The sequence below is a fragment of the Heterocephalus glaber genome, unplaced genomic scaffold (assembly GCF_053883595.1).
Source record: "Heterocephalus glaber isolate CG9 unplaced genomic scaffold, H.glaber_assembly_v1.0 deba00001610, whole genome shotgun sequence".
NCBI classification, from domain to species: domain Eukaryota; kingdom Metazoa; phylum Chordata; class Mammalia; order Rodentia; family Bathyergidae; genus Heterocephalus; species Heterocephalus glaber.
The window spans coordinates 11,061,177-11,088,729 of record NW_028258381.1 but is presented as its reverse complement, the minus strand read 5'-3'; the positions used below and the strand labels follow the sequence as shown (position 1 = coordinate 11,088,729).

The 27,553-nt window shown below is 49.8% G+C and overlaps 1 protein-coding gene across 12 annotated transcripts in view; it reads right to left on the bottom strand.

Moving 5' to 3' along the window:
- Positions 1-27,553, bottom strand: part of Cobl (cordon-bleu WH2 repeat protein) — a 163,182-nt gene that overhangs the window by 26,170 nt on the left and 109,459 nt on the right. For 10 of the 12 annotated variants that reach the window (XR_015445416.1, XR_015445414.1, XR_015445412.1 and 7 more), the window contains 2 exons: positions 24,376-24,514; positions 23,085-23,246 (listed from right to left, as the gene is read on the bottom strand). Coding sequence is in view for 3 of the 12 variants with exons in the window: in XM_087196039.1 (XP_087052165.1) it covers positions 23,085-23,246; positions 24,376-24,514 (301 nt within the window). In the remaining 9 variants the exon portion in view is untranslated. The remainder of the gene's footprint in view (positions 1-23,084; positions 23,247-24,375; positions 24,515-27,553) is intronic. The other 2 variants (XR_015445411.1, XM_087196041.1) reach the window with 1 other exon arrangement.

The following is a 27,553-nucleotide window of genomic DNA, read 5'->3' as shown; positions in this document are numbered from 1 at the left end:
AGAATCCCTCACAGATCTAAAATGTTCTCTGAAATTTCAGGTCAAGATATGGGGTGTAAACATTCTTGTGCAGTTGACCAGTGACTAATTACGAATTTCAGAAGGCACACAACAAGCTGGGCGTGGTGGTACACACCCGTAATCCAGTATTTTGGGAAGCTGAGGAGGAGGATTGCCAAAGTTTGAGCCCAGCCTGAGCAATTTAGCAACTTATCGAGACTTTATTTCAAAATTACAGGAAAATTAAAAAGGGCTGCAGTTGTAGCTCAGTGCAAAGGCCTTGGGTTCAATTCCTATTACTGTCAAGTAAATAAATGGAATACAGCAATCCTTTTATCCTCTCTGATACCCTCTGTCTGCCCTGGAGTCAATCATTACTTTTAAATTAATTAATATGTTGATAAGTTTGGTTTTCTCTTAAGGGGTGAATGACCTTTTTTGAACTCAAAAGTTATTGCTGCAGGGTTTTTGCAGATGTAAAAACATGCACTTCTTTTGATTTTAGCAGAAGCATAATATAAATTCAAGATGAAATGCTCTTCCAAATGAGTCACCACAGAGCCTATGAAAGGACTATCAACTGCTCCCCTACCTTACAGAACCCCAAGTACAAATGCCACTGTGTCTAAGTGGGGGCTCTGGAAAGTTCTCCAGATCCAGGGCAAAGGCAAAGGCACTGAGGGCCCCTGTACCTCCCGTGGACCCACGCTCGGCTCCCTGCTATTCCACCATAAGCTTTTGTTTCACAAAGTCACCAAAGGAAATTTCAAACATTAAATACAGATATCAGCCGGGCCCTGACACACAGGTGCTTTGCTTACTGTCTTAGTCACTTTCCTGTTGCTGGGACAGGACACCTGAGACCCACAGCGTAGGAGGAGAGGCTGACTGCAGCTCACGGTTTCTGTCCATGGCAGAAACAAGATGGTGGAGGGGCCTGGCAGAGGAAAAGCTGCTCAGCCCATGGCAGCCAGGAAGGAGAGAGAAGGGAGAGGGTGGGAAGGAGTCACCTTCCTGTTGCCACGGCAACCGCCTCTTCTTTCTACACCGTGCCTCCCAACAGTACCCATGAGTGGCTTAACGAGGCTGCATGCGGTGTTCCTGGCCCAGTCGTCTCCCCAAAGCCCCCACTGCACACTCGCGAGTCCTGAGCAGCGTTCTAGATCTGAGCACTCACAGCTTTTCAGACCTGTCACGGTGTGCACGAGGCAAACATTCATCCCAAACCGTATTCGGAATTTTGATCAAGATCAGGGCAAGTACAACTGCAGTCAACTTTCTCTTTTAGCTGGACAGCAGTGGTGACCCCCAGCTCCCTGGGGCCACAAGAGAACCTCGGTGCTCTGCTGCAAGTACCGTTGGGCGAGGATGTCCCAGGTGCATCCCACCCCTGATGTCCCCAACCTAACATGCATTCGTTGGGGTGCGAGCCTCTCTGACACAGAGGAGCCTCGGTACTTTCCAAATGGGTTCATTTTCATTGTCATTTTACTAAAATGCCAGTGAAAAGTTGTGCCCCCTATCATGTTGCTTTTTGCTGCTCACTATAAAAGGAGATTTCTTAAGAGTCTGCTCCCTGAGAGCAGATTTCACAGCAAGACAGAAAACCTTGTGTCCCACATGGGCACCAGTGGGTTCTCAGGGTGCTCACAGCCAGCAAGGACGTTTGTCCTTCGCCTCAGCCTGCGCTGACTCCACTCTGTACGCCAGGCCGAGGGAGCAGAGCCAGGCCAGTGCAGTGCACTGCCACGCTTTTCCACAGCTTTTTCCTGAATCCTCCAAATAATTTTGAACAATCATGTCCCCTCTTACATTTTTAATCAACATCTGAGCATTTCCTTCAAGAGTTCAATGGGTCGCAACAGATGTACAACATGTTCACATTTTTATATAAATATTTCATCAAAGGTGTAAGCCAAGGAGCCCAATATCAGCATTTCATGCCCAGCAAATGTGGAATCGAGTCTTTCCCTCCTCAGACAGAATTTTTGACCGTGTCTCTTCTTCCTTGAACTGATCTCCACCCTGCCACCCACTGAATCTCATCTTAACTGAAGTACTTTACACTTGAGAGATTTTTTAAAAAATCAAATCTTTTTATAAAATATGTATACAAATTAAATTTTAATTTTTAATCTCCTTTCACCATAAGGCAGTAATGTTAAATTCTCTTTGTGCTTTAGTCATCACTGTGACATTTACATATATATGTGTAATTTTTTGTGATTCTGAAGACTGAGTCCAGGGCCTTACATATACCAGACAAGTGCTCAATCCGTGACCTGTACCCCAGCAGCAGAAAAGTGCTAGAAACTGTGACATCTGTAAAGCAAACATGTAAACTGTCATTAGAAATGCATCTTATAAGGAGGAAATGAGTCTTCTTTTTAATTAATTCCTTTAAAATGACTGGAATCTTTGTTGCTACAGTAAGGCAGGGCTTGACATAATCCACTCATACCTGTCATGCCTACAGGCTATGAGCACCAGGAGACTCTTTCATAGGTAACCAGAGCCAAATTAAGGGGCTTTTCTTCTGACTACATCATCTCACTTGATTTTTAAAACTCTTCCTCTGCTATAGGCCAAAATTTATTTAATTGGTCTGTCACAAGTATTATGCTTAATGATCTGACAATTCAGGTCCTTTGTCAATTTGGTTAAAAAGGAAAATTGGAAGCCCACCTGGTATTCAGAAGGATTTGCCACCAAGCCTGGGAGTTCCTCCTCTGCCCTGCCCCGTGCACTGGGAATGGATCTGCCCACCCCCAGGAGATTCCCAAAGCACAAGGCCAAGGCGGTGTAGGCTCTGTGAGGGAGCAATGGGCATGTGTCAAACTCGGTGCTAGGGACGGAGGCTTGAGCCGATGCTGTGCGTTCTCAGGGATAGCAGTTCCAGGAGGGACCTGTGTGGCAGGACAGCCTCTGGAAGTGGACTCCCTTGGAAAGTCCTGGCATTCTCCCAGGGGATGCACGGCTGGATTAAACCCACAGATGAACACAGCATAGTTCCATAACTCAGGAGCTGGGCCGTGGCACTCATGGAAGATGCCACAGGAATACAGAAGTGGGGCCATGAGAAGAGATGGGGAGCTGCTACTGAACCCTGGGACTTGGAAGGGGGAGAAGGGAAGTGAGTCAGAGAGGGCCAAGCACACACACACAGCGCTGCGTGGAAGATCGGTTGTTAGAGAGACATTGGGATCCCTGCATCCCGTGGTATGTGCAAATCTGTGTGTGCACACACGTGTGGAAATGCTTCGGAGCTAAGGTGCAGAGCTGGGGCTCAGGACCAGCCTGGAGACCAAGGGATTTGGCTGGTGGCTGGCTGCCTTCTGTCTTCTAACTGACCCTTTAGGCATGGTTTCTCAGGGTGGAGCTGACTTGCGTATTAATCCTCAAAGTCACAGGCTTTTTAGCCTGATGGGCTCTAGTTAGCATTTTATATGAATATACTTGTCAAAGCACCCACAGGCAGGGCCCAGGGATGATGGCAGAAGTAACAGCACAACTCGCTGACCAGGGAGCACCACTACATTCATACTTGTCTTTCTTCGACAAGGTGATGAAGACTTGGAATGGTTGTGTAGATCTAACAATCCACCTGGGGTATTTTGGGAGTCAAGCACTGCACTCTTGGTATCAACCCACCCTTTTCCCCATGGCCTGACTCTAACTCTGGTTAGAATCTCAGGCAGGCAAATTTCCAGTGTACCCCATGTGAGACAGAGCTGTGTTCCTACGGCTACCCTTCTAAAAACTGCAGAGGAATTAGCTGCTGCTTTTCCTGTCCGGTGCCACCTCCCTCCTGCCTGCGGCAGAGGAGGCCTGCTGCTCACTCTCTGGGTGGTGAATCCTCTCCTCACTGTCCTCAGGTGGCAAGCATGGGCAGGGGAGGAAGTGAACATGACCACGTGGCAGCCTGTGGATACAAGGACAGGCCCAGCCACAGGCAGCTGTCCCAAGCTGGGGCCGCAGACCATCCAAGGACCTGTCACCAAAGCTGTCAGAGAAGCTCATCTTGTGGGCCGGGACAGTGGATTTGGTCACACGAATGGTAGCCATTTGCACTGACTCGTGGAAGCAGTTTTCCAGTGGCTGGAGACAAACACAGCCCTAAGATAGTGCTTCAGTCCATGATTGGGGGCTCATGCCTGTAACACCAGTACTTTGGGAGGCTCATGCAGGAGGATTGAAAGTTCAAGCTCAGTCTGGGTAACTTAGTGACTTAGCAAGACCCTGTCTTAAAATAAAAAATAAAAAAGGGCTGAGGATGTAGTTCAGTGTGAAGGGCTTCAGTTCTATCCTTAGTAGTGGAAAAAGAAAAGATTCATTGCTTGGAATTTCCAGTTATATGAACTAATCCTCATTATAAAAACCTTTGATATATTTCTGTTTCTTGGAACTAGAGAATTTTCTGTAATAAAGGTCTAAATTTCCCTGATTTTGCATACATATTTGTTTTGCATGATGATCTTCTCTCATAGAAACTTTTATTCCAAAACTATAGTAATTCGACAGCTGATATTATAAGTCCTCCCCTTCCCAGACAAGCGAGTGTGCCCTAATTTAGGGGTACTGATGGGTGTGCGTCCAGAGTGCAGCCTGGAAGCCCTGTGTGTCTAAAGGTCGGCTCCATCGAATCCTGACCCTCAGCTATGAGCACAGCCAGCTGCAGATAAGCTTAAGGTCAAACTCCTGTTGTCTGAGCCCCTTCTCAGCTCCTCTGCTGTCCTGTTTTGCCTTGCAGCGAGGACCCCCATGCAGGGCTCGCTGTCTCCAAACTTGCCTTCTTATCCGTGAATATCAAAACTCCTACCAAAGGCATCTAAATGTGTTTTTTATAAATGATTTATTTAATTTCCTAGAATATCTTGATGTTTATTTATTTTTCAATAAACTTGTTTATCAATGCTCTTGTTTTACATATGTGATAATTCATTAGAATTTGCTGAAAGTGTTTATTTTATAGTTTTGCTTGATTTCCTAAATTGTAAAGAACTCCACTTCCTTCAGCATAACAGCTCTGCTCAGCACTGTCTCTTTGAGGCAGTGAGAACTGCCCGAGGGCTCCTTGGCTGTCCCCACGGGTTAGGCCAGGAGGGTAATGGGAGGGAGTGGGTTTCTCAGGCACACGGGCATGTCGCTGTGACGTGACTCTGGGGCAGCAAGCCTAGTGACACCAAGCAGCCCCTGATGTGGCCCAGGGACCAGGACTGAGCTAAGGGGCCTCCCTGGGTGCAGTTTGCTTGGGACGCAGGCGGAGTCTGCACAGATGGCCACTTGCTGACCATGGTGGGTGGGGCTTGGACTCCGCCCTTTGGACCTGAAGTTTCATACGGGGCCATTTTGGTAAATGCTTAAACAGAATTCTCCCTCTCTGCTAATGTCATGGCATTAAAAGTTGTCTGAAATAGTAAACTATTGCCTAATATACTAGATAGCTCAGACAATGCTGATATTCGAAAACCACAGCTGGAAGTCTGGATATGACAGTTTGCAGTGTTCAAGTGGAAAAGCTGCCTCACTCACTGCTTCTGCCCATTTTATTCCTATTTTGCAAATTATAAAAGAAGCCCCACCAGTGAATCATTTTACTAGTGCCTGGGATTTATGTGGAAGAAACATATTCTAAAAGGAGCAAGTCCATTCAATATCTCTCTCTCTCTCACACACACACACACACACACAAACACACACATGTCAGGGAAGAGTCAAATAAAGGTTCTCTTACAGAGAATACTTGCATTTAAACATTTAAACTCTCCTATGCCAAAAGATTTTCTTCCATGTTCAGGCTTCCCCACCCCAGCCTCCTGGTCCAGGGGTGGGAGGAGGTCGCCCAGCTGTCTCTGCCCTAAGCCCTTGCTGCTCTGCCGGGCCCTTCGGAGGGCCAGGAGCGGCAGTCAGGCAGAAGCAGGAGGACAGGTGTGAGCTCTGTGGCCTCCCCAGCCCTGTGCAGTCTTCCCCGGATGCACAAGGTCCTGCTCTGGAGTCCTCTCCTCTCGTACCCTCCTCCCTCAGCTGGGGTCCTGCTGCCCAGGTCTCGGGGCTGCCAACCTGAGTGACACAGGAAGAAGCCATAATGGCCATGCTGGGCACAGGGCCCTGCTGGCTCTGGCCATGAGTACCCCAAGACTCTGAGACTATGGTTCCTGCAGCAGAGTCCCCCAGAGGACGTGACCAGTAGCAGCTGTCCAGCTGTCCTGACCCCATGACCTCCCTCAGCAAGGCGGCTCCCCTCTGCTCTCAGCAGTGCTCGGGTGTGGACAGGAGGCAGGGCTTCCTCGAAGCCTGCCAGAGCCACCTGGACACTCATGCCTGCTTCCTGGCTCAGCTATGGCTGTGAAAGTCTCCTCCCGTTGTGCCTTGCTTGCAGTGGTTTTCTGTTCTCACTAAAAGCCGTCCCTGCCATGCTACAGGGGCCACGCCCTCCCAGCAGCTTTTAACCCTGACAGGAGGACTCTGCTCTTGGAGAGCGCAGCAGTTTTCCTTTCTTAGCAGATTCTGCTCCGGTGCTCTTCGCATGTCTCCTGTGTATCTTATGCAGAGCTGTCCTCAAATGCTTGCAACAGTCAACATTGGCGTTTTCCTCTGCACAGAAGAGCTGAAACACCATTCGTGGAAAGCACATAAGAATCGTTTCAAAAAGTAGAATGACCAAGGGGCCCACAAACAAAATGTGCTGCAAGTGTCTGCAAAGTATGCTGAAGGTAAGAAGGAGAGAAGCAGCAAGGGGCCTGGCTCCTCCCCTTCAGTGCCTCTGCCTCGGCCCTGCCAGCTGAGGTCCTCCTCGGGCCATCTGATTATTGTTGCCTTATTATTATTTTTCTGTAAGAAATTTACTGCCTGCAGTTTGGGATGGATGCCGTAGCATGAACCAGGAAGGCTCCAAACTCCTGCCTGGGTCTGGCCTGATGAATCAACATAAATATTGTGTAATATTGAAAAGTCATTCTGATGGGCGCTGGCTCCAGGACACATTCCGCTCCAAGTAAACTGAGAAATCAAGAAATGCTGCTATGCCATAAAACAGGAGTGGCGCAGCTAAGTGAGTAATAATTATGCTTCTTTACTGAGCTCTTTGGACACACACACACACACACACACACACATGTGCGCGCGGCACTTGGCCAATCCACTCCCCTGGGCACTCAAGTCCGGGAGAGTTGGAAGGTGGCACCAACCTCCCCCGGAGCCCCCATGCTGGATGTGTGTCTGCAGGTGACAATGACCACAGCAGCCTCTCAGCCCAGAGCCTATCATCAGGGAAGCTGCTGTGGAATTGCTCACGGCCTGACACAAGGCCGACAGACTACACACCAGTAAAGCAGACGTTTCCCACGCAAACCGCCCGTCTAGCCCACAATTATGGTGGCCCGAAATAGCTCACCTTTATTGGCTGACAGCACTCACACACACACAAACCCCAGTCCCCAAAATAACCTCCCTGGGAGGCTGCGGCCCAGCGCAGGGTCTCAGGCTCCGCGCTCGGGGCCTGAAGTGGAGTGCTGGCTCCCTCATTTCTCTCCTGTCCAGCCGCCATCTCCTCCACTCCATGCAGGCAGAAACATCTGCCCAACCACCTCAGCTCCAGTGCTTTCCTACCACACTTCTTTCAGGCTTTAAAACAGAGTTACATTTCCCCCTTTACTTTAGAAAGTCAGGAAAATACAAACAATTGCAGTGAAAATAGTCATTCATTCCCAAGACATCTGTTACTGGTTACATTTGGCTGCTTTTCCTTCTCATCTTTTCTTTTGAAAGGAACCTTCAGGATACGTGTGTAACAAAACTTCTGACACGCATGAAGAAAGTCACGCACACCGCGTGCTGTTGTGTTCACTTGCCCTGCTTAGCACCTTAGAGATGTTTCTGCTGCAACCTCTGAGCCAGTTTACACACAGTGCCACACTGCCCACTTCACTGAGGCTTTAGTGTGTTAGGCCGACAGGCTCTGACTCTGGCACCTGTAAAATGGGGATGAAAATAAGTCATCACTCATCAGGAGCTGCCGGGAGACCCGCATGGGGACAGTGCGCAGATAGACAGTCTTAGGAGGGGAGTGCTCCTCCAGTGAGTTGTATTATTGCCATTTTGATCCATTACTGGTCAGCAGGCAGGTGTGCCAGGGCTGACGACTGAAAACACAGTGAATGTTTAAATTTTTAAAATACTTAATAAGTAAAGGACACATTGTCAGGGATAAGTGTTTGAAGTGAGGGGAGGATTCGTGGCAACGTGTCTTTTACTGTAATAAATTTTTAAATCTGAACCTCCCGAGCTGGCCCCAGGCACACACGCTGGCCCGGGCTGCACTCCCCTCCCCTCCCTTCCCCACCGGCCTCCCGGCTCTGCCTCAGGCCGCTGAGCTCACAGAGGGCGGCAGCCTCCTGCAGGGTTGTCCGAGCCCAGGCTCCAGCAGGAGGGGAGCCTGTGGGAGAGGAGTGGTGTCCCTCCCTGCTTCAGAGTCACCAGCTGAGCAGTCACAGAGCACCTTCTCTCCACCACAGCGTCCCGGCCTCGCTCCGCCGGGGACTGGGGCTGCGGCTCTGCTCACAGAAGGGACCCACTGCTCTTCCTGGTCTCTGCGTCTCGGAGCAGCTATTTGGCAGGGAAGTGGGGTGGCCTTTAGACTCGTGGCTGCCCGGCTGGGTGGCAGGACCTTGTAGGGCTGAGGCGAGGTCTCCTAAGGCTGTAGTGCTCAGCATCCAGGATACGGCTTCTCCCACAGCCAGGATCCACGGGTCCAGGAGCCACGGGTGGAAATGGTGAGGTGCCACTCACCATGACCCCACGGACCCCCGCAGTCACTCGGTGTCCTTTCCCACAGCCGTGTGCACTTAGCTCCAGAGGGAGGCAGGGGTCACGTTGGACCCCTCGGGCTGCTGAGCCGACTGGGAGCTATGGTGCTGGTGGTGCTGGCCGGGCTGATGGTGTGAACTCACCCCGGGAAACGGAGGGAAGGGAGTGTGCCTGGGACCCAAGAGAGCCCTTGATTGTGTATCCTGTGACTAAGGCCGGTAGGAAACTACACCGACCCAACCAGGCAGCACTACTAATGGCCCAGGCCCTTCATGAATGAGGGTTTGGGTCGCCCCCTTGGGTGAGGAACCAAGCCCAACTGAGGGTCTTTCTGAAGGCCAAGGAAACACAGAAAGATGGGAGGAGAAGACAGTCACCAGCCGTGACCATGTGGCCGGTTACAGAAACAAGGACTGGAGGTCAGAGGCATTTATTTCCTCCTCGTTTTATTACGGACACATGTGTGTGTGTGTGTGTGTGTGTGCACATGTGTATTATACACATACAATAAGTGCCTCTGGCTTTTACTCTCTCCTTTTAACACAACTGACTTCACATCAGCATTTCCTTGTTACTGATCTCATGTCATAGTATCCAAGCCTCAGGACACTAGGGAAAGGCCACCTTCCTCAGAGCCTTCGCCATCCCCCTGGGAAGGCTCTTGGCTCTCTGGGTGTGTGCAGGACAGCTGTATCGTGTCCCTTGGGGTCATGGCCTCGTTCTTTGCTCGGTGACTGAGGTTTTGAGATATATTCGTGGGAGCTGAGTCAGCAAGGGAGGCCCCTGATGCTTATTTAACCTACAGCTTGGGGCAGAGTGAGTCCTCCGGGCATCTGCATGGCTCTGTGTGGAAGGCGTTGGCCTTTGACTGGACAGAAGATGCAAACACCCCCCCGCGCCAGTCTGGGTAGCTGGGCATCGTCCAGTCTTGAGGGTCCACATGGAACAAGACGGTGGAGCCAGGAGAAGCTGAATTCTGCCTGAGTGGGGACAGCCACCTGCTTCAGACACAAGGGCTCAGGCTTGCAGACATGTGGGTGTAAGCTAGGTCGTGCCCGGGCTCGCTGGGTCACCAGCCTGCAGCGGCAGATGGGCTTCCTCGGCCTCTACGGTCGAGTCAGCCTCTACCACAGCCCGCTCCCCGCCTCTGTCTGTCTCTGTCTCTCTCCGCATGTGGAGTGTGTGACCTACAGTCAGCCCTCCCCTCCATGGTCTCCACATCTTTGGAGTCAATCAGCCATGGCTGAAAGATGCACCACAAGATGTTATGTGTTTTGAGATGCAGTTTTTCTTGTCATTACTCCCTCCTTATTCAGCACAGCAACTATTTACAGAGTACTCATACTGTGTCAAGGGTTAGCACAAGCTAGAGATGGTCCAGTGTGCGCGAGAGGACTGGGCTGGTTTTGTGTGCCTTGTGTGCGGTCCTGAGCTCCAGCACAGCCTGCGCTCCCGGGGTCCCCAAACCCGTGCGCCCTTGGTACTGAGGGAGAACTGCATGTGCTGCTGTCAAAACCAGAAGGAGAATTGAAATCTCCTTTATTTTTAAAAAATAAAATTTCATTATCTTTATTCTTCATTATTCTTCTCCTACTTTGAGATTGTTCAGAAAATGAAAACAACGCCCATGGGCAGCAGTGGTCAGCTCGCCCAGTGTGGGGTGTAGAGTGGCGCCCCACAGTGTCTTCTCTGCCCCTTCTTCCCCTCCCTCCCTCCATACCTTCCCTTTCCTTCTCCTGCTTCCTGGCAGAGGTGGCAGGGGACACCCACACTCTGAGACCCCAAGCTCCGGGTCAGACCCAGCCAGTGTAAGCTCAGGCCAAGGCCCTGGGCCACTGCAGGGCTTGAGAGCCGCTCCCGTCAGCCAATGAAGCAACTCCTCAGGCTCAGTGAACTGGGCCAGTCTGGGAGCAGCGACACTGGTGGAAGTGTCCTGCCGTTCACACCACGTGGGGCACAGTGCCTGCGGCTCTCAGGGCTGGAGGAGACATGGCCTTCTTAAGCTGCTCATGCCAGCTCTGAGCCTGCTGCTAGTGTCCTGCCTGGCTGGCCCCAGGCATCTGGCTGAGGCCCTGGGATACCTGAGACAGCTTGGAGCACCTGCAGGAGAAGGCAAGGTGGCATGGGACTCGTGGTTGCCACTGAAAAATGGGTAGGAGGGAGCCCCTGTTCTGAGGGCCCCCAGAGGTGGAAGCCACCCCAGGGCTACAGGGGATCTCACCTCTCCTAGCAGTGAAAGCCCACCCTTTAGGACCCAACTTGCCCACTGGTGATATGCACAGTGACATACGTCCCAAGAAAAAGGAGGAAGGCAGAAACAGGCCTGAGTCAGTCAGGAGGAGATGTGAAGCAGGAAAGTACACATTTTAGTTAAAGCTCAGTAACAGACTCTTAACATTTTCTCTGATTTTTTAAAAGGAGGGTTTGAGTTACTTCACTTTTCCAGTTTAACGAAATCAGTGAACACTGATTCATACAGCTACCGAGGTCTGGGGCCACGCTACCATGACATGTGCATGTGCACACACACTGTGTGTTCGCATACATGGATGCATTTGTGTGTACATGTTATGTGTGCATGCACTGTGTTCACATGTGTGCATGTGTGTATGCATGGTCATAGCCACTTTCCTGCGGCTGGGACAAAATACTCGGCACCTGCAATTTAAAGTAGAAGAGCTTTCTATGACTCATGGTTTCCAGTGGGTTCGGTCCATGGTCAGCTGGCTCCAAGGCATAAACAGCATGGTGGAAGGGCCTGGTGGGGAAAGCTGCTCATCCCACAGCAGCCAGAAAGTAGAGAGAAGGCCGGGGTCCTTCCAGGTCACACCCCAGTGACGTCCTCCAGCCAGGCCCCACCTCCTACAGCACACAGTCCAGCATCCCCTGGAGCAACCTCCTTCCTCACATGAGACTTGGGGAACCTTTGAAATTGAAACTGTAACAGCGCATAGAGGAGCCTCTATCACATGCCACATATATGCACAGGCATGTACACACGCACATGTGTGCACCTTTTGTCTGCATATGCATCGTGCATTGTGTATATTTATGTGCATAGGGATACTATGCTACACACATATGTGTTATGTGCGTGTGTATATGTGTGTGCACTGTGTGTTCCATGTGTACAAGCCTGTAGACGTGTGTGTGTATGGATCCACGGGTCCTCTGGTCACCCAGCCGTCAGGGGTGGAGCGGCAGCCAGTCTGAGCCCACACCCTACTCAGCTGCATGGTTCGGGCTGAGTCTGGACTCTGCTGGCCTTGCGTTCCTCTATGTGTGCATGGAGCCGGTTCAACCCTGTGACTGCCGTCACCCAGCCCGCTCTTTATGTGACTGGCTGCAGCACAACGCTGGCATAAAAGCAGCTCCCCCATGTTTATTTTTTAATCTTTGTTTTCTTTCCGGCCAAACTCTCCATCAATGGGATTCCCAGGGCTCCCCCTGGTGGTGGAAATGCGCAGGCAGCGCCCCTTGGTACCCAGGGCCCCTCCTGGACCCAGGTCGCCCGCCCTTGCAGCTGAGCTCCGGAGACACAGGGAGGAGGCGCAGGGCCCGGCCAGGCCTTGTAGCCGGGTGGGGACGCCGTCTGCCACGCGCGGGTGGGAGCAGGCTGCTGGCGAGGTCCAGGCCCCAGTGAGCAGGTGGCTGACCACGGGGACCGGACCTGGGCCCCCTCAGCAGAGGACCGGTGGTCCAGGGCACGTTCCTGTCACGCGTGCCGCCTCACGCTGCCGCCTGAGGACCCTGTTGCGGCGTCTGCCTCCCTCAGCACCGCGGCGTCGTCAGCGTTAACACGGACTAGTCTACATTCGAGTTATAATGGAGCTTTAGGTCTCAGTTAGTTAGAATTTGTCACTGTAAACCACATTTTGCTAACTACTCTTCCCATCAGATTTACAGTAGTGTCACAAGGTTTATTTATATGTTTTATATATAGTGCATAATATGTGTTATGTACTAGTGCATACATATGCATAATTGTTTGCATAAACACATATACACAGATTGGAAACCGTTACAAGTGACAAATGGAAACCAGAGGGTGCTGAGCATTACGTCAACTGTGGGTGACCTAAGTAGGAGACCTTGCTAAACTACACGCTTTCCTGGTGCACAGGCTGCTCTGTGGTGTCTACCGCTGTTAGAGGACACACAATACAAATCCTGCTTATTCCCATCAATCTTCTTCCCACACTTCAACTTGCAGTATGAAATAAAGAGGTATAATTCCACTATTAAAGACTAAAAAAAAAATCTCTTTTTAAAACCATCTATTAGCCAGGTGTGGTGGGACAGATCTGTAGTCCCAATACATTTGGAGGCTGAGGCAGGAGGATTGCAGGTTTGAGTCCAGCTTGAGCAATTTAGCAAGACGCTGTCTCAAAACAAAATGTAAAAAAGGGCTGGGGATGCAGGTCACTGCGGAGGTCCTGGGTTCAATCCCCAGTACCACACAAGAAAAAAGAATCTACCGTCTACTATTATTTCATATTCATTAACCTAACTAATCAGTCTTCCCACAGATAGAGCTGTCATTGAGACCGAGGACTGCTACAGAGGGCCAGGTGTCCAAGGACTGCCAGGTGGGCTCCCTCTGTCCTTACGCAAGTGAACTGTGGCAGAAAGGGTAGAGAGAGACTGGCATCCACAAAGGGACGGCCCTCCTGGCATTGCACGAAGACCACTGAGTACATAGCGGCGGCAGCGTGTTTAAGAGAAGCCTGAGTGGCAGAGAGGGTGACGAGGGGCAGCGGGGGGGAAGGACGGGATAAACAGAAAAGTAATGATGAATTTGCATCAGCCAACTTCCAGTGAAGGTTATTCAGTACACGGGGTACCAATTACGTGTTGGTATTGGTGAGAAACAAAGTATAAAACCCAAAACTACACAGGTAATTCCTGTGCCTCTATATATAGTATTTCAGCCTCTGTCTTCATGGATGCATTTGGAAGTGTGTTCTTGTTTTACAGCAGTGACTAGTACGGGGAAAGCTATTCTTCACCCTGTTCCACACTGTGCCTTGGGATAAGTGACAAGCAGTGAAACACACACATGTGCACGCACACCTGGGAGGGAGAGGAAGCTGTGCAATGGCTCATCTCCCGGGCTGCGGTGATTTTTGGTGGAGGCACCACGAGCCTTTGGAAGCCTTCACCTCCTCTTGCTCTGCGGAAGACATAATCCCATCCCCACGCAAAAGCCTTGTTTTGTTATGAGAGATGAATCTGTCTGCAGAAATGTTTTGAATCCAGTTACATAAGCTATGAAAGTTGTGAACAAACTGTATCATACCATGGATCCAAATTAACGTGAAAACTGTGAAAATTAGCAGCTGATAAGCATCCCAAACACAGATGCGATGTGTGACTGATTATAATGGGTGCTGCAATGAAATACCAGGGAGAAAACACACAAGACTTACCCAAGTTGTTTCATCAATAGAATTGAGAGCATTTATTGAAAATGAAAAAAAATGTAGACTCTTCATATACAAAAGTCCAAAGTACTGGTGAAGTAAGAGGGCGAATATCATTATAAAGTAGACTGAAGCTTAGGAATTACAGTGTGCCCCACTGTCCGCTGCCAACGTGGTTTTAAGGGAGAAAATGTAAGAACTGAAGACAACTCTTGCTGGAAAATGATATACAGCTAACTTGTCTTTTACCCTGCATATGGTACAGAACTGGTCTTACCTGGGGCACTTTTCATGCCATGAACTTGCACACGTGCTGGCCAGCCCCGAGGAGGGCTTGTGTGTCTAGGTGGGAACCAGGAGCTGTACCATCTTTTCTGGATATAATGTGCAACCTCACAGAGAAAACAAAGCCACTCTCCTGTGGGCTTCCGGGAGAAGAAGGGCCTTAGGCAAGGGTTGGATTCTAGACTGAGTCAGAAACAGGGAACTTCGGGAAATGCTGTTTTTTTGCAAAAGAAAAAAATAATTTGTCTGCTTCCTACAGGAGCCTAACAGGTTAACTTAACAGGTTAGTGACGGTGTACACTAAATCTGCTTGGTGGCCGGTGCCAGAGACAAGCCAGGTGCTGTCAAAGGCCAGCTGGCCCCGTCTTGGTGACTATCACGTCCAGTAAGCGAGGCCATAGTCAGATCCCACCTGTGAGGTAAAATGACCGACCTCTGTCGAATTTGGTCTTCCCCTGACATATCTGTGGCCTCTGTTTCTGATAGAATTTGATGCATTTTTGGCATCATGCTTTCTGCTTCTCTAACCAATAATCCTGTGAGTAGAATCCCCTTCCCTGTGTCCTTCTCTTGAGATTTTGTGCTGCCATCTTCCTTCAGCATAATAGCTACTTCTTGCACAAATGCTCATTGCTGTAATTATCTACAATCTACTACAATCTTTTGTGTCTGGGTCATAAATCCTGGTGCTTTCCTCTACATTTAGGGAAACATTACCTTTTCTTATTTAGGCTTTCACCTCTTCATGATCTGAGGTTAAATGACTGCTACTTCTCAAACAAAGTCTTTTATTTCAGTGACAGGAGGGGGCTCTTTCTAACTTGCTCCTTGTGAGTCACTTCTGTGACTTTCTGGGTTCTCACCTACACATGGCACTGAATTGGCTGCATGCACCGGCTCTGATTTATTCTCCATACCAGTGTCAGCTGGGGTCATTCCTGCATAAGTCGACGAATGTTTCCACTCTGAACACCCAGACAACAACAGCCCCCCAACCCAGATATTTTTTTGTTACTTTGAGCAGTAAAATTTAAAAACTCTTTTGGAGAGAAATGAGAAGCTGCTCCAGTTTAAGTGTCTCTGAGTCACAGGGGAAGTTAATCACAGCAAGCGAGAGCGGTTTGCCTCATCTGCTCAGCCCTGGATCTTCACCCAGGACTGTTTTATCTCCTCTGTAGGGCTCAGGGCACTGGGGTGAGTGGTTCTCAGTACCAGGGCTGCATTTCCACAACTGTGAGGGACGTGGACTGAGGACAGTGGGCAGCCCCTGCACAGGCATGGGGGTCACACTGCGGCCACATGTAATGCTCATGCAAACCTCTGGACCAGGGCTTATCGAGTGGAACCACCGCTATTTCTTTGCACGTGGACAAAGAGGTGCAGAAAAGCAAACTTTCCACGGGTGTAGTTTGTTCCCATCGCCCCCAGCACACAGTAAGTACTAAAAGACTCAGTGGACGAACAGGGGAATAAATGAAGGGGGAATGAGCAGGTAAGGGGGGAGGCGGCTTTCTTTTTTCAAACTGCCCAGAGGCGGAGTGCAAGTGAAGACATGGACTTGGGCACCGTGCCTCTCTCAGTGGGTGGCTGTCAGGGGACTGAGGCCCTGCAGGTGTGTGCAGGTCTCATGTATTTCACACTTGGTTTTATCAGGTGGACAGGGTATTCCGGTTCCGCCACAGTGACAATAGGGCACACGCTGGGCAAAAGGAGACTGGACTCTTGAACAGAACAAACAGTAAGAAAAATGTGAATTCACCATGATTTATAATGATATATATAATATAATATAAATTTATAATTTATAAACAGACCACCCACGGGTCAGCAAAGGTCTGCAGGTCAATATTCTCTACCCAGAACTTACATAAACCTGTCTCTGCCACCTACAAAGAAAAATGCACCTCAAACAGATCTCTGCAAAGTGTGCATTTATATGTAAATTCCAAGGAACACGAATTGTGGATAGCAATGAGCCTTTTTACCCAGAAAGGCGAAGAAGGAGGCAGCGGCAGGACAGCAGAGCCCGCAGGCAGGCGTGGGTCAGGTCAGGAGGAGCCGTCAGAGGCGCTTGGCGTGGGTGGGGAAAGAGGCGCAGCAGTACACTGCGGAGAAGACGCAGAATGTGAGCATGGAGAGAGGCTGTCCCTGCTGCAGAGGTCGGTGTGGCCGTCAACCCTCATCTGCTTTTGGCCTTGTCTAGGCCTGCTGTTGAGAGGGTCTCTGGGCCACTGCAGGCCCCTACCCCCAGAGAGCTGCATCATACTTGTCACTGGGCCCCCCTCGCCTTTCGGGCCAAGCTCTCTGGGTTCACCAGGAAACCTTAAAGTTCTGAAAAGCAGAGATGCCCATGGGCTGGTGGGTAAAAATCCCTGCTTCCCTCTGGAGATGAAGCCTGGGTTACCAGCAGAACGGCAAGGAAAAGCAGGAAACAGTTTTTCGAGGGCCCTCAACTTCCTCCTCCTACAGGAGGGCCTTCGTGCACACTCGGGTGCTCATCGGGTCACTGAGTTGGAGCATGTACTCAGACGTGAGGACGGGGGACCCAGGTTCCAGGAGCACAGCCTGGCACGTTCTGCTGCTTTCTGCAGTATGGCTGGGCTCCCGAAATACAGGCTGCCACCCGGAAGCAGCCCTCCATCCCTGAATCCCCTGGTGAGAAGGGCTGAAACGGGAAGGGGCTTGGCTGAGTCTGACCAACCCTTCCAGGCCCGGGACACAGGGTGTTGTCAGTAAGGCAGGCATGGTACACAGCCCTATTTACCTTCAACTGGTGAAAGAAGGGCTGGTACTCAAAAATAATAATAAAGATGCCCACGACTTATTTCTGGGCAGGACTTAAATTTGCATGAACCCAGAAAAATTTTCTCATAACTCTTGATGCTGGAATAAATAAATGAATAAACAAATAAAATATTTTTATGCCTAACGACTTTACATTGCCAATGAAAACTTCGAGACACAGACAGCAGGTGTAAGTGTTTGTGTCATCTTAATTCTTGATTGGTTTAAGAAATCAAAGACACATTTGTCCTCAGTTTAACTAAACAACTCTGCTTTCCAGCGTTTCTATTTATATTTATACTCCTTTGCAATGATATTCTGGTAAGTAGGACCCAGCTCTCTGGAAACAAAAGGTATAAATAGAAGGTGTAAGTTTTACTGATATGAAAGACAGGAAGCACAAAATTACAAGTAATAAGAAAATATACAATCCTGTTTTTATAAATTATATACTGTAAAATCACCAGAATGCTTTCATTAAGTTTTGCCAAATTCTTTAATCTGTAACCAGCCTGTTATTGCTATTGGCAAACAAGTGTAGTTTTGACTTGAATGCAGATTGACAATTTTGTTTATGATAATGAGGAAGATGAAAACCAAGCCAGGAAGGATGTATGTCAGTATCTCATTCATTTGTCAATCGTGTGAAGACTTTGGGGAATTGATAATTGGATTCTGAAAAATGGAAGAAGAATTCTTCAATTTGGGGGCTATCATACTGCATACTGCTAGAAATATGACATGTTTCAAATGTAGTTAATTTGCATCATTAACATTTCCCAAACACCTTTATATATAAACAATTAAAAAAACAATACATTTAGCTTGGCTTTGTAAACTTTGCCAATTTCCATGCTATAAATACTTCATGGGTGATTTCTAGCCATGGCTGTCAGTTACTATGTAACAGCAGTACACTGTTACAAAATATTTCACTTATACAGAGCATGGAATTATACAGATCCAATGTATATGCATAATGTCAACAACAGAGAGACAATAAAATGTAAAATAATTAGGAAATTATGAATTTTTAGTAGCTGCTGCCTTTGTCTTTAATATTATTTGTTTAATTGTAAGTTTATATGATTTTGTCTTCCATAATGGTTCTGTTTAACAATTGGCTTGCAGAACGCCTGAAATTTTAACAACCCGCTCTCACAGGCTGGCATAGCTCTAGTCTGTCCCAGTGAGTTGTCACTGAGTTCTTTAGTTCTCTTTCGAGTCACAGCATCCTGTCAATAAAGGGCTGAGAAGTAATTAGCAAAAAGACACAAGTGCTGAAGTCTCCTTTTTCCTCTACTGCTATACATTGGTTCATTGTGAGTCTCACGGCTTCTCTTCCAAGCAGCCAATTCTTAGTCTATGCTAGGTGGAGGTGATGGTTTTCAAGGTATAAAAATAGCAGGCTATAAACTCAGCTCCACTTTTTCTAATGTCCTTCTTAGTGGGGACAGACTCTGCTCCCATAGTCAACAGTTTCCTGCCGTTCTACGGAAAGGGTCAGTCCCTTGCAGCCACTTCCTGTTTTCCCGGATGTGTGGCCTTTCTCAGGCGAGCAGGAGCAGCTGCTAGTGGTTCTCCAGCCATGGGGAGGAAAGGGGAAATAAACACCCCAGGAGCTGGGCCCCACCCTGGCTGGCTCTGATCTCCACGCATGGGCGGGGCTTCTAGGATGTTTCCCAGGACACACAGAATTGTGCCTGTCAAGGCTTCACACTGACAGCTCTGTTTGGAAGCTGGAAACGTGTTGACTTTGGGCTCAAGTTGCAGAGTGAGGTCCGCGTTAGGCGACTGTGCAAGCCCCACTGGTCTTCTCCCGTCTTCTCCAGCCTGTCTCTGTCCAGACAGCCCTGGCTGCTCCTGAGCCAGAAGCCCCCAGCAGGGATCTGGTGCTGGGGTGCAGACTGGGTTACAGACCCTGCCAGGAAAGCTCCGGCCTCAGCGCCTCTGCTGGGCCCCTTGCCTGAAGTGTGAGCCATCGTTACCGTTATTAGTTTTGCATCAATCAAGCCCAAATTATCATTTTCTAATTCAAGATGGAGGTTCTGTTTTCCAATCTTATTTCTCTATTTTAGAATTTCCTTAAAGATTTTAGAAAGGGCCACCTGATCGCAAATTTGGGAACTTGCAGCTGGAAGCAACATGATGACGTCACTGCCAGTGCTGAGGACCGGAGAAATGATGTCTTTCATCTGCGCCTTTAGAATCCTTTGCCAGTTACCCTACAAGTGCATAACCAAGGGAGGATTTATTTGCCCCACTTTGGTATTGGAAAATGGGTAAGAAAATGTGCATCCGGTCATTGGACAGTTCAGCTTTAAAAAATTAAAGCAATTGAAGATGTGCAATTTGAGCTCCATGAGCATTGATCTTTGAATCCCTATGGCCTTCTAACCGGAATAAGGAATTGATAACTTAATAGCCTAATTATAAAACCCTGTAAATCTTGTAAACAGACAATTCAATGCCACTAAAGGGATGGTTTTGTTTCTGTGGTTCATGGTGAAATTTCAACTACAACCGCGTATTAGGGAAGCAAGCGGGTGGGAAAGTCAGGGGCAAGGCCCAAGTGCACACTTCTGCCGGGTTTGCCATGCGTGTGAAACAGTGCCGCGCACAGTTAGGTGTCTGAGGTTAGTGCAGAAGCCTTGTCATAAGAAGCAGCGAAAAGATCAAAGAGCAGAGCAGAGACCCTTCTCGCTATGGAAGAGACCTCAGCTCCAGAGCCCGGGGCAGGGCGACCTTAGTCCCATGGCCCTGAGGAGGGACGTGGCTTCCTCATCCTTCCTGTACATGCTTGGGGAGTATCCAGCCACCAGAATCTGCAAGCTGCCCTCAGGGCGAGGAAGCAGCAGTGTGGGTCACCCTGACAGGACACAAGGTGAGGGCAGACAGCAGGGCTCGTGTTCAGCCATACCACTTCCCGCTTGCCCCAAGCTCCTTGAAGGCCTGCATTTTGTCTATGTAGACTCGGCTTGGAAGACACAGAGTTAGGGCTTCTACACCTGAAGTAGCTTTAATGAGATCCAGTATTCTTAAGTCTCATAAAGGGAGCAGCAGCTTCACCAACCTTACTTTGCTCTCTTGTTGCTAAGATAATCCAGAACCCAGGCCTTTGTCTCTGAGTTTGGCATGGGCACAGGGTAGCTCTCTCTTACCCATGAGGCACATGGTCCAAGACCTTAAGGGATGTCTGAAACCATAGGCAGCAAACTCCCCAAACATGCTTGCATTCTTTTTTTTTTTTTTTGGTACCGGGGGATCAAACTTGGGTCCTTGTGCTTGGGGGCAGGTAGCAGAACCACTGAGCTAAATCCCCGCCCATGCTTGCATTCTTACACACAGATCACAGCACCCTCGCATTTTTGTAGTGAGAATTTTCCCCTTTCAATCGAAAGACTCACCCAGTGTCTCTGCTCGCACACATTGCACACAGGGCCGTGGTGAGCCGTGACCGAGCACCACGAGGGCCTCTCACACCACCCAGACCCTCTGCCCATGACACGAGTTCACCCCACCCATCCGAAGCGCACACCACCTACCCTCCCCAGTTAGCAAGGCTCTTCGGGGACAGCGACTTGGTGTCCCCAGGTGAGCAGGGCCCCCTCTGCTGGGCCTGGCTTCTCTACAAGGTCCCTTCCCTCTGGGGACAAGGCCAAGGGGACCCAGGAGGAGCGCCAGCGTGGGGTCACGTGCTCCTCCTAGGTGGTTAGAAGTGATGTTCTCCCTCTGCCCTCCACAAAGCCTATGTTCGGTGAACCCACCCTGAGGGCCTGCAGGGGTTGGTGGCCCACTAGGATTCCCACGTGCATGGCCAGTATCACACAGCCGCTGCCACTGCTGTCATCCTGGGGAAACTGAGGCAGATGCCTGGATCCTGGATACCACCTGAGCATCCTGGACCCGGGCCCATCAGTAACAGAGTAAGCATTAAAATGGGATGAGTTCGCAGGAGGCTGGCCCGGGAGACCCAGCAAAGGTCTCAGGACTCAGGCAAAGTTCCATAGGGGAGGAGCCACAGGGCCAGGGAGGCCCAAGGGAGAGCGGCCTGAACCCAGAGGGCGCTCAGAAGTCTGCTTTGGTGTTCTTAACTGCGCCTGCACACGAATCTCTTCTCCTTCAGCCACTTAGACCTTTCATCTTAGGCAGGTTGTCTGTGCTGACTGTTTGAAGACAGTGTGCGTTTTGATGTTAATAGCCTGTGTGGTGCACGCATCTGATGGATGACTCACAGGGGATTCGGAAAACCAAAGGTGAACCCGGGGAGCTTTGAGCACAAGGGGACACAGTGCAGGGGACGGACGGATGGACGGATGGATGCAGTGAGGCCTTCTTCAGAACAGTCCCACGGTGCCAATTACGCCAGAGAGGCACCTGCCTCAGTTTCCTCAGGATGACACATCTGTGGCAGGGGCTGTCTGATACCACCCACCCACGTGGGTCCTCAGGCTGGGTTCTCACTGGGAGCAGTAGCGTCTCTTTCTCCAGGAGGAGACATGAGAGAGCTTAAAGCTGCGCAGCAGTCTCCAGGAGCTTCCACACAGCCAAATGCAGCCACGGGTCTGCCTGGGACAGCGGGTGGGGCAGGAGGAAGCGTGTGACAGGGCTCAGACTCACCCTGAGGCTGACAGGGGGCCCAGATTCAAGCACTGTGTTACAGCATGAGACAGGGCCAGGATCCATCACCCCGAGCTATTCTGAAGCCCCTCGTGGAAGGGGCTGGTGGATTCTGCCTGGCTCCCCATACAGCAAGTGGGGTGCAGGGTGAGCAGTCCTGACCAGGCCGCAGGTGAGCTCCAACCCTGAACGTGAAATTCGGGGGCACCAGTAGTGGGAGAGGGGTGGGGGGCAGAAGGAGGGCCAGCTACAGCCTCAGCCCCTTTTTTATTTTTTATTTTGAGACAGGGTCATGTTAAGTCACTAAGTTGCCCAGGCTGGGCTCAAACTTCCCATCCTCCTGTCTCAGCCTCCCAGAGAGCCTGGATTACAGGGTGTGACGGCATGCCGGGTTTATCTTCCTAAGAACTGTCTACTTAACCTGTACTTGTTCAAATGAGTGCAACACCAAGACGCTCTGACGCACTTGAAGGGTGAAGAGAAGCATTTGTGGGCAAAGCTGAACAAAGGCAGGTTGTTTCACCTGGGGAAAGAGGACCAGCAATCCAGCAACTATCTTCTCTGCCCGGAAGTGGGAGACAGCTGCTCCGACTCTTCCAAGGGACAGAAAGAGGTGAGACGCCCTCAGCAGAGAAGCACCGAGGCCACGTGGACCCTTGGATGAGCACGACTGCGTGTGCCAGCCTCCCCACCTGGGCTGGGAACGCCCTGTGCAGTCCCCACTCAAGTCCAAAGGAAAGAATCCCAAGGGACTGGCAGGACAACAGCACTGCAGTTCTGCCTGCTGCCGCACTCACACCAGACCATTTCTCCTTCCGGTTCCTCAGTTTCCCCAAGTGCCTGCCTGCTCAGCCGGGTGACCGCCACACTCGGCAGGTGTCCTGCGGGCGCCTCCCCTGAGCAGGCAGCGCCTGTGACTGTCTCCACCCAACAGGCCCTGCGCAGGCTGAAGCCTCACCATAGCTGCGGTCCTGGCGGAGCCGCTCCCTGGGGCTCTGCCCGGCATCGAGCGCATGCCCTGGGAGCCCGGGCTCACTGCTTAGAGCACGTAGAAGGAAGGGCAGGAGGGAGGCACAGATAGCGACAGGAAGTCTGGAGAGCCAGCCCCGAGGCAGCCAGGACAGAGAGGCCAACAGTCAACAACAGGACGGGGACACAGGCACCTACGTTCGGGTCTCAGCTCGGAGGGCTCGGAACCAGCACCTTCCCCCGGAGGGCCGAGGGGCTCCACCTCATCGGGGCCAGGAGGAGGGAGGGGGGGCGGCACTAACTGGGGCGGGCCCCTTGTGCTGCCTCTCGGGGGCTTCTGCGGTGCCTGCCGTCCAACACCTATTCAGAATTAACGCAGTGACTTCAGAAGGGTAGGCCAAGACCCGCTATCTCCCAGGGGAAGGGGCGCAGCACGGCTCGGCACACACCACACCCCACCACATCCAGCCACACCTAACGCTGACTCAGCCTCACTCTGCACGATCCAAGTGCAGAAAGAAGCAGCGAACACAGCTCACTTGGGAGCAGATCCACATCAGCACCTACACCAGATGTGATTTTGTCCACTGTCAAGTCTAAGGTCACCCACACCGCCTGCAGCCTGCAGTCACACTCATGGCTGACACCTGACACAGGCAGAGCTCTGCCATCAGGCATCTGGGAGTCTGCCCAGTGCAGCCTCTCTGGTGGGCATAACTATACAAAGGCCGGGGCAGAAAACCATGTCTAAAAGGACTCGAAGCAGCCTTTGAGTTAAAACGAACCTCTGTCCTCCACATTAATCTTTTTCTGGCTCACAGCTCTGTGTGAGCTGATTGCTGTTACTCTTCTACACCCACGGACAGACGGCAATGTCTGGAACCTCTTCGTGCATGTAATGCGGCGTCTGGGGTTGGCCCAGGTGTAACTGCGGAATTCACTCAGGTTTCCTAACGCTGCACATCGACCCTGAGGGCCATTAATGCCATGGTTTTAATCGTTCTGTACCTGAAACAGAGTTGCAGTGTGGGATTTCCTACCAGCTGCATTGTGCTGGTGCTCAGCAGGTTTCAGATCTTTGAGTGTTTCTGATTTCAGACTTTCAGATTATGGATGCTCAACCTGCAGGAGCCACGTGGGACCTGACATGTTTTCCAAATGGCAGCTGCCTTTCAAAACAGCCTCTGTGATGTCACCTTAGTTATTTATGCACATCACACAGTCACACATTCGTCCTCCCTCTGTCACCTCGTCCCCCTTCTGCAGCCACTCTCCACCCCGTGCACCATCCATCCATGTTCCTCACTGCCCAGCAGTCCCATCAGACACTGCTATAAGACAGGAAGTGAGCTCACAACCACCTACTCCCAGAGAGCCTTCTTCAACACAACCATCTACAGTGGGTGCGTCCCTGCGGGCGTTAGTGGCAGTGCTGACATTCCGTGCAGCAGGCACCCCAGAGGCATGCGCCAGTGAGCCCGGCACTCACCCATGGTGCTCTTCCGGTTCTCCTCCTTGTCCTCCCTGCGGTTGGGGACCAGGGGACTGGGTGGCGGTGGCTGTGGTGGAGGGGGGGCTGGTGCCCGCCGCTTCTTCTTCTGCAAGTCAACCTGTGAGCCCAGGGACACCTAGGAAGAGGGGAGACAGCAGGGTCAGGGGGCTCCGTAGGGCGTGAGCAGCTCTGGGGACATAGGAGTTCAGGAGCAGGGTTCACATGGCTCAGGTCCTATGCGGAAGGCTGTCAGATGTCCCCCTTTTGGGGAGCAGGTGGCGGAGCAGCAGTGTGCGTTTCCCAAGCCTGGCTCGGAAGTGACATGGTGATGTTCACAGCTACCCCAAGGTCCCATGAGCATGGGACTCCAGGCAAATCTGACACCTGCTAAACTTCCCCAGAGCATAAAATGGAAAGTGAGCACATGCCTTGAATTAAATACAAAGAGAACTACACCTTCTTGGCTAAGAGGGGCCACCATGATCTGAAGTCAGAGCAAAACACCAGAGGGGCCCTCACCAGTTCGCCCTGGCCTGGCTCGGGCCTGCATCCAGAGCAGCTGGCCTGACGCCCGCCACAGTGTCCACCCACCTAGGACCGCAGCCCTGTGCCTTGGGTCAGCGGCATGCGGTCATTCCACGGTGCACACACATCTGTCTGGAGCAGAGAGCCAGCTCCTGCTCGAGACTCTTCTGGTCTACATCTGGGTGTCCCCCGAAGACTGTGCATACCTGGACGGACCTCTGAAGATGGCCAGGCTGTGGAGGCTGCATGCTTGCTGTGGGCAGTGGGGTCTGCTCAGAAGAGGTGTCACTGGGGCATGGCCTGGAGGGTCTGGCTCCTCCCCGGCTCTTCCCTGGACTGACTCCTGACCACCATAACCTGAGCAGCTCTCCCCTCCACCAGCCCCTCTGTGTGACACTTCTAACCTGGAGCCAGTGACTATAAACTGAAACCTCTACATACTGCGACCTTAAACAAACTCTGCTTCTTTAGGTTGAGCTGTCAGCATCTGTGGCTCAGGGGTAAGAAAGTGACCGAGACAGACTTTATCAGCAAAATCCTCATCTTACGAAGAGAGCTCTTGGCATGGGCGGGTCTCATGGTTGAAAATGCAAACTGCTTTGTCTATAAGGACACTGGATTCTGATGACTTCACTGAATTTGTAGATTTCTTTGGGCAGTACGGAAATTTTAAAGAATATCAGTTTTCCCAGTGGATGAACATTGCTTATCTTTCCATTTGTGTCTTCTCCAATTGCTATCATCAATGCACTATAGTTTTTGGTTTACAAATCTTTCCCCTCCTTGAATAAACTTACAAAAGCAAAAGGAGACAAATGGATTGCACTAACTAAAAAGCTTCCTCCCAGCAAAGGAAACAATAAAGAGTAAAGGGGAAATCATGTATTAAGACAGCTTAGTTCAAACCCCAATCTGATGAAGGAATTCTATATGAAATATAAAAGGAATCCAAATGACTCAATAGCAAGAAAACAACCCAATTCAACAATGGGAAAATGAATGGAATAGACGTTTCTCAAAAGAACATATAAATGACCAACAGGTACACTAAAACTGGTCAATATCTCAGATCCTCGGGGAAATGCAAATTATTACAAGATACCACATCACACCTGTGAGAATGATTATTACCCAAAAGGTGAATGATAACTGTTGGGGAGGACATGGAAAAGGGAACTCTGTACACTGCTGGAAGGAATGTAAACTAATAGAGCCACCTTAGGAAATTGTATGAATGTTCATAAAAAACTGAACTAAAAATCGAATCACTACATGATCCAGTATTCCAATGTTGGATATATATCCATAGAAATGAAAATTAGCACGGTGAAGAGATGTCTACATTCTTGTATTCATTTCCGCATGACTCACAGTGGCCAAGCTATGGAGACAGTCTAACTGTCAATGGGTGAATGGTATAAAAACTGTGGTATACATATACAGTGCACTATTACACAGCCTTAAAAATGAGGGGAAGTCTGTCACCCTGACAACATGCGCTGAATTTGAGGACATCATGTTAAGTGGAATAAGCCAGGCACAGCAAAGCAACACTGTTCAACCTCACTAGGTGTAGACTCTGAACATAAAGTCTCATGGGAACAGGGTGCAGACCTGGGTGTGGAGACACACTCTTGTAACTCAGCTACTCAGGAGGCTGAGCCAGAAGCATCGGAAGTTTGGGGTCACCACAGCAAATTAGTGAGAATTTGATTCAAAAAAGAAAATGAAAAGAGTTGGGGAAATATCTCCATGGCAGAGTACTTGCTTACCACGTGCCAGGCCCTAGGCTCAATTCCTAGTACTGAAAAGGCCAACAAGAACAACAAAAACTAGAGTGCGAAAGGCAGACAGAGACCTGGGGGTGGACAGAGGGATGGAGAGAGGGAAGAAGTTAACATAGAACCCCAGTTTCAGCTAAACAGGAGGACCAAGCTTCTGCTGTTGTAATGCATGGTGAACACAGGTGGTAACACTGCAATGCATCACTTATTCTCAAATTACTAAAAGAATAGATGCTTAATCTTCTTTCCATGAAGACATGATAAAGTGGTGAGGTGATGAATATGCTAATTGGCTTGCTGGACTATTTCTATAATGTTTCAAACATCACACTGTACCCATAAATATGCACAATTATTTATCCATTAAAATAAATGAATAAAAAATGAAGAAGAGATAAAGACTTCACCATAGGAAAAAAAAGTCAAGGGAATTTACCACACTAGACCTGCATTACAAGAAAGTGAAAGGAGTCCTTTGTTCGGAATGAAAGAAACCTAAATAATAACAATACGGAAGCATCTGGATTTCATAAAGCTCTTGGAATGGTGAATATATAGAAAAATACTGAATCTCAAACACTAATCACAGGGTGTAAATCATTTTTATTTCTAGTGCAGAATTTAAAAAATAAAAGCTTAAAAATAACTGTCAAATTATATTAATGGATACAAAATATATAAAGATATAATTTGTGACATCAATAACAAAGTTGAAAGAAAGTAAGAGAGCAGAGCTTTTACATGCTGTACATGCTGTTCAAGAGAAATCGATGGCAATTGAGAAAAGACTTAGAACTATAAGATGCTTTATGTAACCCCATGCTTAGTGCAAAGAAAATACCTACAGAAGAGGCACAAAAGAAAAT